The 15,495-nt window shown below is 33.8% G+C and overlaps 1 protein-coding gene across 1 annotated transcript; it reads right to left on the reverse strand.

Moving 5' to 3' along the window:
• LOC109343430 (ABC transporter F family member 5-like) lies at nucleotides 253-11,252 on the reverse strand. Its single transcript, XM_019581704.1, has 9 exons — nucleotides 10,222-11,252; nucleotides 8,944-9,285; nucleotides 8,345-8,485; nucleotides 8,045-8,224; nucleotides 7,796-7,951; nucleotides 7,506-7,607; nucleotides 7,288-7,416; nucleotides 774-878; nucleotides 253-572 (listed from the first exon to the last, which is right to left on the reverse strand). Exons 1-9 carry the CDS (start codon nucleotides 11,104-11,106, stop codon nucleotides 477-479), a joined length of 2,136 nt encoding a protein of 711 aa, XP_019437249.1. The 5' UTR covers nucleotides 11,107-11,252; the 3' UTR covers nucleotides 253-476.

Consider the following 15,495-nt stretch of genomic DNA (forward strand, 5'->3'; position numbering starts at 1 on the left):
TGGATTTTAATGTCAATGACCATGTTAACTTCTATTCGTACTTGTAATATTCTTAAGTAATCATTCTATAATTAAATATCTATCAGTATTACTTTTTAAAATCTAACATTGAATGTGTTACATCTTTCAACATTTTTATTCGTTATAAGATACATCAAAACAACAAAGGGAAACCATATGTAACCCTCTATTGTTACTATTACTCTTGCAAAGGAAAACACTTTCCAAGATATATTTTTGCTTTTACTCAGATACCATGATGCTCTTTTTTCTATTATTTTTCTTCCTTGGTATGATGTTGCAGTTAAGACTCTGCTACAATCAAGCTTCTATATTCCAATGAACTATCAAAATAAGTTAGTCATTTCATACATGATATATAGTATTTACAAAGGCTAAGTAGCTAACTGAATATGCTACTTCACCTTCACCTGATAAATTTATCTAAAGTGGAGCTTCAGTATTAAACCAGTCACTCAATTCCATCTCTTTGAATTTTTTGCACCTTTAGACTTTTGTTTTGCTGCTTGAAAGGCCTGCATCTTCTGTTTCTTCCGTGCCTCTTTTTCAGCCTGTTATTGCAAATGAATTGCATTTTATAAGTACTACACTCAACTAGATGTAATATCTATGCAGTGTCGGTGTAAAATCCACCATTCATTTGTAGTTTTTTTGAAGAGTCAATAATGAATAAATATGGATGGTAGATGATGCACAACTGATACAATGACAGTGCATAAATCTCTACATTTTTTTCACTCGAAAAAGTTTACCTTGGACATCTTAGACTTGGCTTTCACTTTAGGAGCTTTGTCATCAAGCTCTGCCTCCCGTTCAAGCTCTCTTTCCCTAGCATCAAGATTCTTCTCCAAATAATACTGCAACGTTTTAAATTCAAGCATATTAAGAGAACTACTGATAAGAAGCCTCACAATGGCTGATAATGCAGTATCCATTATATACAAAAGGCTAAAATAATACTATTCAATATGTTCAATTAAGCGATCACAAAGTTACCATACACATAGTAAATCATGCCCTCAAATATTTCACCCTGTTACACACACAACCTTGATGAAGAAGGAACATATATCAAGCAAAATGCAAATGTTCAAACATAATTTGAGTAAAATACTATTTTGGACCCTCAGGCCTCAAATATTTGAGATACTTTCGTTCATTTGATCTCTCACAGATGTATTCCTATCATCTTGGTCCTTCACAGATAAACTTGCTTTCATTTTGGTCCCTACGTCCGTCAAAACGAGAGAAGGATCCAGAAGGGTGTTTGCTTTATTATTTTATTGAAAAACTCTAATGTCTCTACATGAACCACCACAAAATCTAAAACAAGAATCCAGCTAAAAAACACATAGCAGTAGAATGTAGCACCGATACTGATATAAGCATCGGATATGATACGTATACGACATGTAGATATGCATAGTTTTAAAAAAATGTAGGATGACACATTTGAGATAAATATATAAAATATGTGCATAAAATTCGTAATAACATAATAAATGTATAATTGTTCCAAGATTACAAATAAAAAACATACTTCTTCAATATCACCAAATACAAAATAGAAATCATATCATCATAAGAAATCATTGTTTATTGTCCACAAATAGGAATAGTATTGATCTCGGTTAATCCATGATCATTATTATGCATATGCATTCTTCTTCCTTCTTTATGCAATACATGTGTTTAAATGTTTCTTCTTTGCTTTATCTCTAACTGATTGTATGTTATGTCTCTCTTAAATGTTTTTGCATGGTAGTTTGGTTGTCTGAAGAGGTGTTGAAAAACATATTAAAGAGTATCTAGAAAGTATTTGGAGAGTATCCAGAAAGTTTCAAAATTATAATTTATTTATTTTTAATAAATACTTTTGATATTGCATGGAAACTGTTAGAACTGGTATTGATATTAGGAAGAATCTAGGAAGAAATCACACGAATTCAATGAATCACAAGGATTAGGAAACGCTAAATCCAGTATTTTATTCGTTGTTGTGAGAGAATTACAAGTTTAAGAGAGAGAGAGAACGAAAGATTACAAGTTTCTAACTGATTTCCAGAAATGAGTTACCAATCACTCCTTACACACCAAAACTCCTTCTCCTATTCCTTATTCTTCTATTTATAACTTTCTAACTAACTACTCAATTCAAAAGTTAGTTATTTCCCGCCATCTGCTTATGTCTCCTTGTGTACACTTTAGTAATAGGAGGTTTAGGCCTACTTCTATCAATACTTCCCCTAAGAGAGCCACCTTGTCCTCAAGGTGAAAATGAGGAAAAGCTTCTTGCAATTGATCAACTTTTTCCCACGAATTGTCACAAGAAGGAAGCTTGTCCCATTGTACCAAAACTTCACCCTAACCCTGCGCATCTATTCTGAGCTGCAGAATATCCTGTGGAGAAACCTGTAATTCCCACTCCTCAGATAGCATAGGAGGAAGAGATTGAGGTTGTTGTTGCTGTGTGAGAGCCTTCTTCGATAACAGCACATGAAAAACAGGGTGAATCTTAGCATAATCAGGCAGGTCTAGTCTATAAGCCACGAGAATTTGGCAGATAATTTGGCTGTTGGTCTGTTGGCTAAGGACTTCCGTTTGTAAGGTTGGAGCTTCAAAAAGACCGAATCCCCTACCTCAAACTCCACCTGTCTTCTATGTTTGTTTGCATGTTCCTCATTAGATCCTGAGCCTTGAGAAAATTCTGTTGTAATTCTTGCAATACCAAGTCTCTTGAAACCAGTAACTGATTTCACTTCTTCAATTTTGGAAGTGAATGTGCACCCCTTAATCAAAGTTGGGGGATCCCTCCCATACAAGGCTTTGAGAGGGGTCATACCAAATGACCCATTGTATGTGGTGTTGAACCAAAACTCAGCCCAAGGTAACCACTCTACCCATTGCTTTGGCTTAGGCCCTGCGAAGCACCTTAGATAAGTTTACAGGCTTCTGTTTACCACCTTTGTTTGACCATCTGTCTGAGGGTGGTAAGCAGTGTTGAACTTGAGTTTTGTGCCAGCTAACTTGAATAATTCTTGCCAAAACTTGCTCAAAAAGATTTGATTCCTATCAGACACAATAGAAACAGGGAATCCATGCAATCTCACCACTTCTTTTGCAAAAATAGCAGCCACATCTTTAGCATGAAAGGGATGACCTAAAGGATAGAAGTGGGCATATTTGGATAATCTGTCTACTACTACCAAGATAGCGTCTTTTCCTTTAGATTTTGGTAAGCCTGAAATGAAATCCATAGAGATGTCTTGCCATACCTGAATTGGTATTGGCAATGGTTGCAGAAGACCTCCGGAGTCAATGTTGAATACTTGTCTTTGGCACACATCACAAGCTTCCACATACTCTTTTACTGACCTTCTCATTCCTTCCCAATAAAAGAAACTAGAGACTCTCTTGTAGGTCCTAAAGAACCCAGAATGCCCTCCAACAATACTATCATGACACTCAGCCAAGATAAGAGAGATTTTGTTAGAATTTTTTGGTAATACCAATCTGCCTTTATACAATAACCTCCCTACTTAAAACACCTGGATGAGAGTTACAATCACACATTATATCTTGGATTACCTTCTGCCACTTAGAGTCATGTTGAATTTCTTGAAACCATTCTTCATCATCTGCTATGTTCACCGCTGAAACAACATACATGACTTTTCTTGATAAAGCATCAGCAAGTGCATTCTCTTTTCCAGGTTTGTATTAGATCTCAAAATCAAATCCAATCAACTTAACTGCCCATTTGAATTGTTCTTCATTGAAAAGCCTCTGATCAGTGAAAAATCTCAAGCTTCTATGATCAGTTCTAATCACAAAATGTCTTCCCATCAAATAGTGTTTCCATTTCTGCACTGATTGCACCAAAGCCATTAACTCCCTCTCATACACTGATTTCAATTTAGCTCTGTTTGATAACCCTTTACTCCAAAAAGCCAATGGTCTCCCTTCCTGCATAAATATTGCCCCAAGATCTTTACTAGATGCATCAGTCTCTAGAATAAATGTTTTAGAGAAATTGGGCACTGCTAGTAGGTGTAAGTTGATCACAGAATCCTTCAAGGTTTGAAAAGCTAAGGTGGCAGCCTCATCCCATTCAAAATTGTCCTTCTTCAGCAATTCAGTTAAGGGTTTGGCTATTTTGCCATAGCCTTGTACAAATCTTCTATAGTAGCCTGTTAGTCCTAGAAACCCTCTCAATCCCTTCACATCCTTAGGAACAGGCCAAGTAACCATTGTTTCCACCTTAGATGGATCTGCTGCTACCCCATAATCAGAGATGATGTGGCCTAGATATTCCAAACTGTTTTGAGCAAAGCTACACTTCTTCTTATTGACCTTCAATGAGTTTGTTCTCAAAACTTCTAATACCTCCCTTAGATGATTTTCATGAGACTCTGCAGTTTGGCTATAAACCAAGATGTCATAAAAAAAACCAATGCAAACTTTCTTAAGAAGGGTCTTAGTACCTCATTCATTAGGGCTTGAAAAGTGGATGAAGCATTGGTTAGACCACAGGGCATGACCACAAATTCATAGTGCCCTTCATGTGTCCTGAATGATGTTTTGTCAATGTCAGAATCTTTCAGTCTAATTTGATGGTACCCTGCCTTCAAATCCAACTTAGTGAAAATGGTGGCTCCCCCAATTTCTTCCAACAATTCCTCTATAACTGGGATGGGAAATTTGTTGGGTATGGTCACCTTATTTAAAGCCCTATAATCAGCACAAAATCTCTAACCCCCATCCTTTTTCTTCACTAGGATAATGGGGTTGGAATATGGGCTTATGCTATGCCTTATTACCCCTGCTTCCAACATTTCTCCTACTAGTCTTTCTATCTCAGTTTTTTGATAATGTGGATACCGGTATGGTCTGAGATTAGGGGTTGTAGCTCCTTCTATCAGGTGTATAGCATGATCCTGCTTCCTAATTGGAGGTAGGCCTTTTGGTTCTACCAATAAATCTTCAAACTTTGCCAATAACTTCACCACTGGTGTAGAGAAACCCCTTGCACCTTTGAACTGTTGGAATGTAGTTGGCATTGAACCATCACTCCTTCCCCTTCCTCCTTCAGAATTTGCATTAATGCTCTGTATGGAAGTTTTGTCTTAGCTAAAGCTGGATTCCCAGATACGGTAATCAGCTTCTCGCCCTGCTTAGCTTGAAGTTCCAGTTTGCCAAAATCAACTTTGATTTCTCCCAATCCTGCTAACCAATCCAGGCCTAAGACCATGTCAACTCCCTTCAGAGTGAACAAATAGAAATCATGTGTCTCCTGCAATTCTTGCATTTGGAACCTCAATTGAGCACACTTCCCCCTGCATTTCACCTTGTGACCATCTCCTACCTCCACATAATAAGGGATTGTGTCCACTATGGTCAATTTCAACTTATCTACCAATTCAGTTGCTATGAAGTTGTGGGAAGCTCCCCAATCTATCAAAATAACCATTGATTCTCCATCTACTACCCCTTCTACCTTCCATGACTTTGTAGTAGTAAACCCTGACATTGAGCACAATGATAAATGCAGTGATTTGAAAGACTGCAAACTATCTTCTTGGCTCTGCAACTCTTCTTCTTCATCTTCTTCCGTAAGGATCAGCCTGAATTGTCTGTTCTTACATCTATGGTCCTTGTTATAAGGCTCATCACATCTAAAACACAAACCTTTCTCCCTTCTTTCTCTGAGTTCAGCATTTGACAATTGTTTAAACTCCCATCCTCTGGTTTTGTTCCCCTCTTCCCCTTGGCTCAGTTTACCTCCCCTGCTTACTTCATTACTACCTGCATTCTCAGCCTTCCTATCCATATTAGTTCTAGACTCAACTGTTACTATTTTGGAATATGGTCTTTGCCTATAACTTCCTGTTGATCTAGAATTATAAGCATAGCTGTTCTTTTTACTGAGCATCATATTTTTCTGTTCAATCAACACTACTTTCTAAACAATTTCAGAAAGAGAACGTAATTCATATAGCTTCACCTCAGCTTGAAGTTCCTCTTTAAGGCCATTCAGGAAGATGCCCCTCACAAACTCTTGGTCGATTGACCTCAATGCTCCTACATACTTTTCAAAATCTTCAATGTACTCCTCCACTGCACCTGTTTGTTTGAGAGACAGTAATTGTTCAAAAGGATTTTGAATCATAGACGGTTAGAACCTCCTTACCACAACTATCTTAAACCCTTCCCAATTTGGATTAGGGTTGCACTTCTCCCACCAATGATACCAACTCAATGTTGCTTTGCCTTCTAGAGCCATAACTGTGGCTTGCATTTTCTCTGCTTTAGTTACCTCCTTCAATGAAAAATATTGTTCCAATCTATGTGTCCACCCAAACGCATCATCTCCTGCAAAGATTGGTATTTTTAATTTCCTCCACTTTTCTCTGCGCCCTAATTCTTCTCCTCTTCCCATTGTACTTCCCATTCCTTCGTGCAAGGGGCTTTCTGGATTGAGATTTTGGCCAGCCCTAGCCACCAATTCAGCAATCTGCTCCTCGTGCTTCTTCGCCAATGCCTCTACAAATTCCAATCGAATTCGCATCTCCTCTCTTTCCTGCTCCCATTCCTCAACCGATCTAGCCATACTCCTCATCTTCATACGCAGCTCCAAGGAATCGTGGAAATTTTTCAGGGCACCAGAAACGGTGCTCTGTTACTAGTGTTAGAACTGGTATTGAAATTAGGAAGAACTTAGGAAGAAATCACACGAATTCAATGAATCACAAGGATTAGGAAACCCTAAATCTTGTATTTTATTTGTTGTTGTGAGAGAATTACAAGTTTAAGAGGGAGAGAGAGAGAGAACGAAAGATTACAAGTTTCTAACTGATTTCCAGAAATCAGTTACCAAACACTCCTTACACACCAAAACTCCTTCTCTTATTCCTTATTCTTCTATTTATAACTTTCTAACTAACTACTCAATTCAAAAGTTAGTTATTTCCCGCCATCTGCTTATGCCTCCTTGTGTACACTTTAGTAATAGGAGGTTTAGGCCTACTTCTATCAGAAACGTATCGATGAAGTATCACAGAGTAACGGTATCGAAATCATATCAGATACTGATACATGAAGGACATTGAAGTATTTGTGGATAGTATAATAGCACCAATGACCAATGGATTCCTAGGACCAATTGCATTATGAATAAGTTCACCTAGCTCTAGATCTTACACTGAAAATGTATATTATCACACTCAATGGCCCACAAAAAGGGAGGAGTGGGGCAAGTTGACTTACATTGTAACCACCTGCATAATCCTGTAATATGCCGTCGTTAACTTCTATCACTCTATTAACAATCTGCTTTATAAAGTATCGATCATGAGACACCGTAATAACAGTGCCCTGGTACTCGTTTATTGCTTCCTGTTAGAAGAATTATAAATCATCAAAGTCATGGGTAATGGTGAGCTTTAAATAAGGAGAAACATAAGGGAAAGTGAGGCAAGGCAAACCTCAAGCATTTCTTTAGAAGGTATATCCAAGTGATTGGTTGGTTCATCCAACACAAGCAGAGTTGATGGTTTTACCATGAATTTGCAAAAAGCCAGTCGTGCCTGGTAAAACAAGAGACAAGAACCACAAGATAATCCATATATTTATGTACCACCATATTCAGTCAATTGAAAAAGACATTTTGAATTGTGATAGACATTTTAATTCAATCATAAAACTAAGCTGGAATTTGAATATCACAATTCTCACAATTGTTAATTGAAAAAGAAAACACAAGTCTTGAATTTACCTTCTCACCACCACTCAATAGGGAAACGTTTCGATCAAGCATATCAGATTTAAAATTACAACGCCCGAGAAGTCCTTTGATATCATCAATCCTCCAGTCCTCCGCAGCTTCTTCTACTGTCTCAAGCACTGTTTTGTCCAGATCAAGTGCTTCGGCCTGTTAAATGAATAAATTAAGTTAGTGTCAATAATTGGAATCATTGATTTAGTTATAATCAGCATTAGCATTCCCTTCATTAAAGTGGCACACCTGATTTTGCTCAAAATAGTTAGGTAATACATTATGCTCCCCAATCACAGCTTCACCTGCAATTGGCTTCTCCAAACCCATTATCAATTTAAGTAAAGTACTCTTGCCACATCCATTTGGACCAATGATAGCAATTTTTTCTCCCCTTTCAATTGTAAGATTTGCCTTTTTGAAAAGTGTCTGGAGTAAAAAAAGATTGATCAGTTAATGATATACTAAAACTATAACTTGCAATCATACATAGGATACTCAAAATGTTTTAATGAACACTTTTTCAATAATAAGAGCATGCTAACTCACCTTATCCTCAAAGCCAAATTCCAAGTTCTTAATCATTGCAACAGACCTTCCACTCCTTCCACGCTCAGGAAACCTGATTTTCATTTGTTTACGTTCAAATGGCTTCTCTACTAGATCCTCTTCCTGAAGTCTCTCCAGCTTCTGTTGTTATACATAAAGAAGAGAAGTTCTTTTAAGGAAACAACATAAGGAGCAACGAGAAATTACAGTTTAAAGCCACAATGTGGGAAGTAAGCAATTTAATGCAACTAACAAAAGGTGGCTCAGTACATGAGGTTCCCACCTAACAGGATACGGAGAAGGTGGATGTATGCAACCTTACCCTCGCAAGCGAAGAGGTTCTTTCCAAGATTTGAACCATAACTTCCAGTCCACGAGACAAACAACCTTATTGTTGCCCGCTCACCCTCAACGCAAGCAATGTCAGTGATTAACACAACACCAGTACATTGCAATCATCTTAAGTGACTATTATTTAAGGTCAACTAGACCTATCCATTATCTAATAAGTATCTTTGGCTAGTTCACATTGTGTACGAGCAACAACATATTCTTAATTGAACAGTCAGCTTTGGAAAAATTCATATGATCACATATACCTTCTCAGCGGTTGATGCACGGCCAGAATTTGCTCCGGCACTTAATCTACTTATCAAGTCTCTTGTCTGTTCAATTTCTTTCTGCTGCTTCTCCCATGCAGCATACTGTGCTTCGATCCATGCTGCCTTTGAAAGTATATACTGAGAATAGTTCCCCTCAAATGTCCTGGATACACCCATGTCAGTTTCCACAATTTTTGTACACAGCTGGTCAAGAAAAGCTCTGTCATGGGAAATGATAACCATTGGCACGTCCTGTTTGTTAAGATAATCTTCAAGCCACTCAATGGTATCAAGGTCAAGGTGATTTGTGGGCTCATCCAACAGTAATAAATCTGGGTCCTGAAAATGAAAACCAATTTCCAATCAGCAATCTTATGAACAACACTCATACACTCCAATCCACATCATATATGTCAATGATTCACCAACATGCAAAGAAATGTAGGTTATACATGTATAAAGTTAATAATAGGCAAGCATTATTGTACATCAAATAGAGAAGACAAAGAATAAAGTAATTAAGAACAAGTTATACTTATCTCCCTATCAGTGTGCTAATTTTTCAAGTAAATTTACACAACTGCACTGCAAGAAATAAAATTGCCAAAAAGCCGTGCAGTTAGTCATTAAGACAAGCTTGATCACATAAGAAAAAGCTTACAGAATTGCGTTATTCTTTTTACTCAGTTCACACCAGACTCGAAAAATCAATAAACTGTGTCAAAACATGGTTTTAAATTGGGATCCGCAAGCACAATTTGTGGCTACAATGCAATGTTGCAAATTTTTAGGTCTCTCTAAGCACAATTGCAGCTGCACAACATCTTTTCACAATTGTCCACGATATATTTAGTTTCAAGTTGCAAGGCATCTGAAACAACACCTTAAATATCAAAAAATCATCATGGTGCAACCCCCAATTGCGAAAATGCTATTGACATCCCAAATTGTATATTTACACTACTTACGAACCAACAAAAAAAATTTATTTTTTAATTTTACAAAATAATAAATGATTAATATGGACTCCGAATAGAGTGCCAATAGCATCACGGTACAACCACACTCATGGCAGCAGTATTGTCGTTTTTTATGCCTCCATAATTGTCAACAGCTTCAGTAATATCAACACAACCACAACATGGCCGCAATTTAAACAACAAAAACAACCTCAACATTAAGTTGCAATTTGAGTTTAAAGATGCAATAAGGTATAGCAACTAACATATATCCATTATACATGTGTCCATGCAAGTCTAGCTCAGAAACATATACCTGAAGTAAAATCTTGCCAAGACATATCCTCATCTGCCACCCACCACTAAAAGAAGCCACCAATCTATCCGAATCCTCGGGCGCAAACCCGAGCTCAGGCACCAATTTACTTATCTTCGCATCAACTTCATCCAAATCGACATTTTGCGCCCTCCTCTGAAGCAAATCAAACTCATCCAACAACCTCCCCATCAATTCCAAATCATTAACAGAACCCTCCAGTGCCTTCTGAACCTTCTCCAGCTTCGCCGCAACCTCCATTTCTTCCTTAAAAGCACTCAGAAACTCCTCCTTCACCGTTCTACTAGGCGAAACCTCAAATTCCTGGTTTAAGAACGCGATTCTCATGTTCGATTTTGATTTGATCACGTTTCCAGAATCTGGCTCTTCTTGACCAGCGATAATTCTCATCTGCGTTGTTTTCCCAGCACCGTTTACGCCGACGAGGCCAACTTTCTCCCCTTTCTTCACTTCCCATGTCACGTTCTTCAAAACCGTTACACCTTTGAAGGTTTTCGTAACGTTTTCTAGTTTAACACCTGATGAAATCGTTGAAGCGCCGGTGTTGCCGTTTCGATTGCCACGTTGTCGCTTATCGAATTCCTCAGCGGTGGGGTCGGAGAAGAGAGACTCAACGTCGTCGTTTTTGTCTCCGGTTGCGGTTTGGGAAAGGGAAGTGTCGTCGACGGCAACGGCGCATAAACGACGTGTCGTTTTGGTGGAAAAGCGTTTTCGAGTGATGGTGGTGTTGGATTTTAATGAGAGTGGGCGAAAACGGTGTCGTGTTATAGAGATAGAGGGTTTTGGTGTGTCTAAAATGACTGAACCGGTGAGGAAGGTGGTTAAAGTAAGGTCTAGACGGTGAAGCTTAGTGGCCAAATCCATTGTGAATGTTTTGTTTTTAATGAAAGTTTGGGTAATGGTTGAAGTTGAGTGGATATGAGAGGGTTACATGAAATTGGGGAGTGAGAACAGTTATGATGAGTTCTCTTCCCACAGATGCTGAAGAAATTTTCAGCCCATAAAATAATTTTGCACACTGTTTTATCCGTTTAAATATAAATTTAAAATAAATATTGACTTATTTTAAGGGAGTTTTCATGTTCACGGTGATATAATTTAAGTTTAATATATGCACCATGTGGTAAAGTTTTTAGATAGTATTTTTTTTTGTATAACCAAAGTCAATCATTTTATTAACAAAATATTGTGTAAAATCTTATTGGATCTCTTCAAGGTCAAGAGTTTAATTCTTGTGAGCGACATTTGTTGGGAGGGTCAGTCATAAACCTCGAATGGATTAATTCTTTATCAAAAAAATGTGAGAAGATATAGTTGGTAGTACCAAAAAAGTGAATCATATTACTTATTATATGTGATTGTCTCTCTTAACATATATCACTTTCATGAATTGAATCATAGGTTTTTTGGAGATCTAGTAAGATATTACATTATTAGACCAACATTTTGTTAATTTTTTTACACAATATATCATTAAGGTATATTATTTATACAGTATATCATTAAGGTATATTATTTATACAGTATATCATTAAAACTCATACAGTATATATTTTTCCCTCTTTCTCTAATGGTCATGATGGTTTAACACATGATAGATAATACAGTATAAAAAACACTGTTATATTACTTCTGTAGAAATATTAAGCTATAATATTATAATTGTCGGATTATTATGAATCAGAAATAGACCGGTGAGATAAGTAGAGAACAAAATATATATATATATATACTATCACAATAATGTTTGATTCTTAGTGATATTCGTTCTTTGTTCAATGAAAAGTATGATAGAAAAAAATAAATAAATAGCTATTAGTTCCGTACTCAAATGTGATTTTCTCCGTATTGTATAGGTTAGGCTAAAAAATAATAAAGGCAAAAGAAGCCATCAGTAAGTTATTGATTTGAGATGAGTGTTAAGTTTGGGAATATAACAAGTTACAAATTATTAGCCCTTAAATTACTTGTGGCCATAAAATGTAGAAAAATAAGAGTGAAGATGGGTTTTGTGTGGTGCTGGTTTGTTCAGTGCAAGATATAAGCCACGCGTCAGTTGATGTTTGGTCACCTGCATTACCTCCCCATTCAGTCCACGCCTCTTTACCTCATGTTGTAACAAAAAATATTCGCTTAATGGTGGAAAATCTTCGTTTTTTCATTATTATAATGTACGGGTATTTCGTGTGTGCCTTTTAATATTGCATGACATTATTTACTTAATTTTTATATATTTTATTTTTTTAAAATTAGAATGTGTTTGTTGTGTTTGTGTATTTTAATATTTTTTGTTTATAATAATGTTGAATTTAAGGTGAGAGATGTGGCTGATTAATGCATTGGTGATTATTACTTAGGATAATATGATTTTTTCAAAAATTAAATAATATAAAGGGCAAAATAGAAAATGAAAATTACGATCATAATAAAAGTTACATCATGTTTTACATTTATATATAGTATAGATAGATGACTAATGATATATGATACTAAAAAATATTTTTATAAATTCTCTTATTCTAGAGAAACTATTTATTAATAAACAAAATTTTACTTTATCCTAATGGGGAACAATTTGTATAAGGATATATTGTTTTTTATTATAACTAGTAAGTTACCAATGCGAATACACGAGACGGTATTTTTTTACCACATGAGTATGAACATATAGATTATATCTATATTGTTTTTTTAAGATAAGGAATAACTTCAAGTTTTGTTATTTTGAAATTGATATATCTTTCAAAATTTAATGTTATTCATTGTTCAACCTCACAAATATTAAATATACACAATAACATGTTGTCGAAAAAACTTGATTATATGATCAGGAAGACCAAAAATTATAAATACTTTAAAAAATTGATGAGTTAATAAGTTGAAATTTGGCTCTCATTAGTATTACACATATCAATAGAATCAGAATTATTGTATTCATTTTTTTCACCTAATATTATGAAGTTTAGAAATATTTGCTTCAACTTAATAACTGATTGAATTGAATTATAAAAAAATTTATTTGGAATTAAACTAAAAAAACTTAATTTATTTATTCAATAATTTCAATAGTTGATGCAAGTATTATCTTTGGTTATAAAAACTTTTTATTTTTTAGCGATCTTGTAGATCTGGATACGCACTTTGAATTATAATATCTATTGGATTATCAAAATTAACAAATGTATATGTCATTAGGTAGGGAATGACATAGTTATGAGAATCGTAAAGAAAAAATAAATAATATAATTTAACTAATACATACTAATGTTATTATATTTTTGTGTTAGCGGTTATGTACAATTACAATATTTTAAAATTGAATCATTGTCTTGATTATATGTCTTCATCCATACAATTTTTATACAATAATATTTTAATGATTTGTAGGGAATGATAGATGACACATAAAATGATTAAATGATATTAAATGAGAACATTTTAAGATCTATTTAAATGTGTAATTACTATATATTCAATTTACTATAATTAAAATATATTTTTAAATTTTCCTAACAACTTTAATACATAATTTTAAAATAGAAACTAAATCATCATAATTAAGAGGAGGGGTCTACATACTACAAGAGTAAAAAAAATTAAACTTACTCCACATCCTAGCCATTAATTATAGGGAAATCCAATTGCTTCAATTAGTGAGTAGATCTAAACCATTAGTTATCCATATAATTGATGGCTATGATGAGGAGTAAGTGTAAAAAACTTATTCTTAGAGTAAGTAGATCTCCGCTCCATAATTAGTGCCCTCAATTCCTTAATTATAGGAAATGAAACATTTGCGAATTACCAATTTTTCTTCTAATTAATATTAAAAATAATTATTTTTATGAGATAAATTAAATATCAAAATATCTCTTTATTAATTATAATATCATAGTTCACTCTATTAATAATAATATTCAATTTCTAATATTAAAACTTTTACAAATAATTAAATGAAAATGTTTTAAAATCTATTTAAATAATTAGTATTAAAAAATGTTATTTTTAAGAAATAAATTCAATGTCTATCATTTTTATGCAAACATAATAACAAAAGATTTCCTTATTAATTGTAATATGATAACATATTCTTTCAATTAATAATAATTAGTATGTTAGTATTTGTTGTAGGTGATAATCAAACCTTAAATCTCATTCACTCCACTCCTAACAATCAAACCACAATATAACTCATTTTTTATTGTTTTAAGTTTCCTATGGGTGAGGCTCGAACCCACAACTTCATCCGCATCATTCATTAAACTCTTTCACCTTAACTATCATATCATCTTACGACCCTCAACCATCGTTATTATTGCTCCAAAATCCTTATTTCGTTATTAATGTCCCAAATTCCTTAATTCCAGGAACGTAAGAGAACTATCTATATTTATTCTAATTAGTACTAAAATTGTTATTTTTATGAAATAAATTCACTGTCTATCATTTTTATGTGAATAAAAATTTCAACAAATTTCCATATTAATTATAACATCATAGTTTATTCTTCTTATTAGTAATAAGATTGATTTTCTACCATTTATGTTTTAAAATGATTAAATGATATTAATTAATAACGTTTTAAGATCTATTTAAATGTGTAACTACAATATATTTCATTTAATGTATTTAAAATATTTTTCAAAATTTCATAACAACTTTAATACATAATTTTAAAGTAGAAACTAAATCATAATTAATGCATGTTTATAACGAATGATTTATGTTATATTCCATTATAATTTATAATAACTGTTCTTTCTAATATGTTTTTATTTATGTTGGTAATTGATTCTTTCCTTTTTGTAACTAATTCACAAATTTATACTCTATTTCTGTAACTTATACAAAAAATTCAAACTATTCTATTTCTTCATGAGTTTTGAATCATATGTTATATTAGTTATGATGTCAAAACAAAATAAAATATAAATGAAATTAATCATTATTGCACAAATTTATTAGTTATAATTCTACAAATTTATCTATATAATTAGTATTGCATAAATTTTAGAAATCATAAATAATTTAAACAAAATATAAATCAAATCAATTAATTATAACAATCAAAATTTATTAGTTATAATTCTGCAAATTTGTGTCCATAATTAGGATTGCTTAATATTTAGAAATCATAAATAAATTAAAAATATATATAAGTCAAATAAAAATGAAGACATTATTCTTCTTCATAAATTAAAAAAATATATAAATCAAATCAAGAAACAAAGAACAAAGATATTATATTATGTT

Source organism: Lupinus angustifolius, chromosome LG03, assembly GCF_001865875.1.
Source record: "Lupinus angustifolius cultivar Tanjil chromosome LG03, LupAngTanjil_v1.0, whole genome shotgun sequence".
Classification (NCBI taxonomy): Eukaryota; Viridiplantae; Streptophyta; class Magnoliopsida; order Fabales; family Fabaceae; genus Lupinus; species Lupinus angustifolius.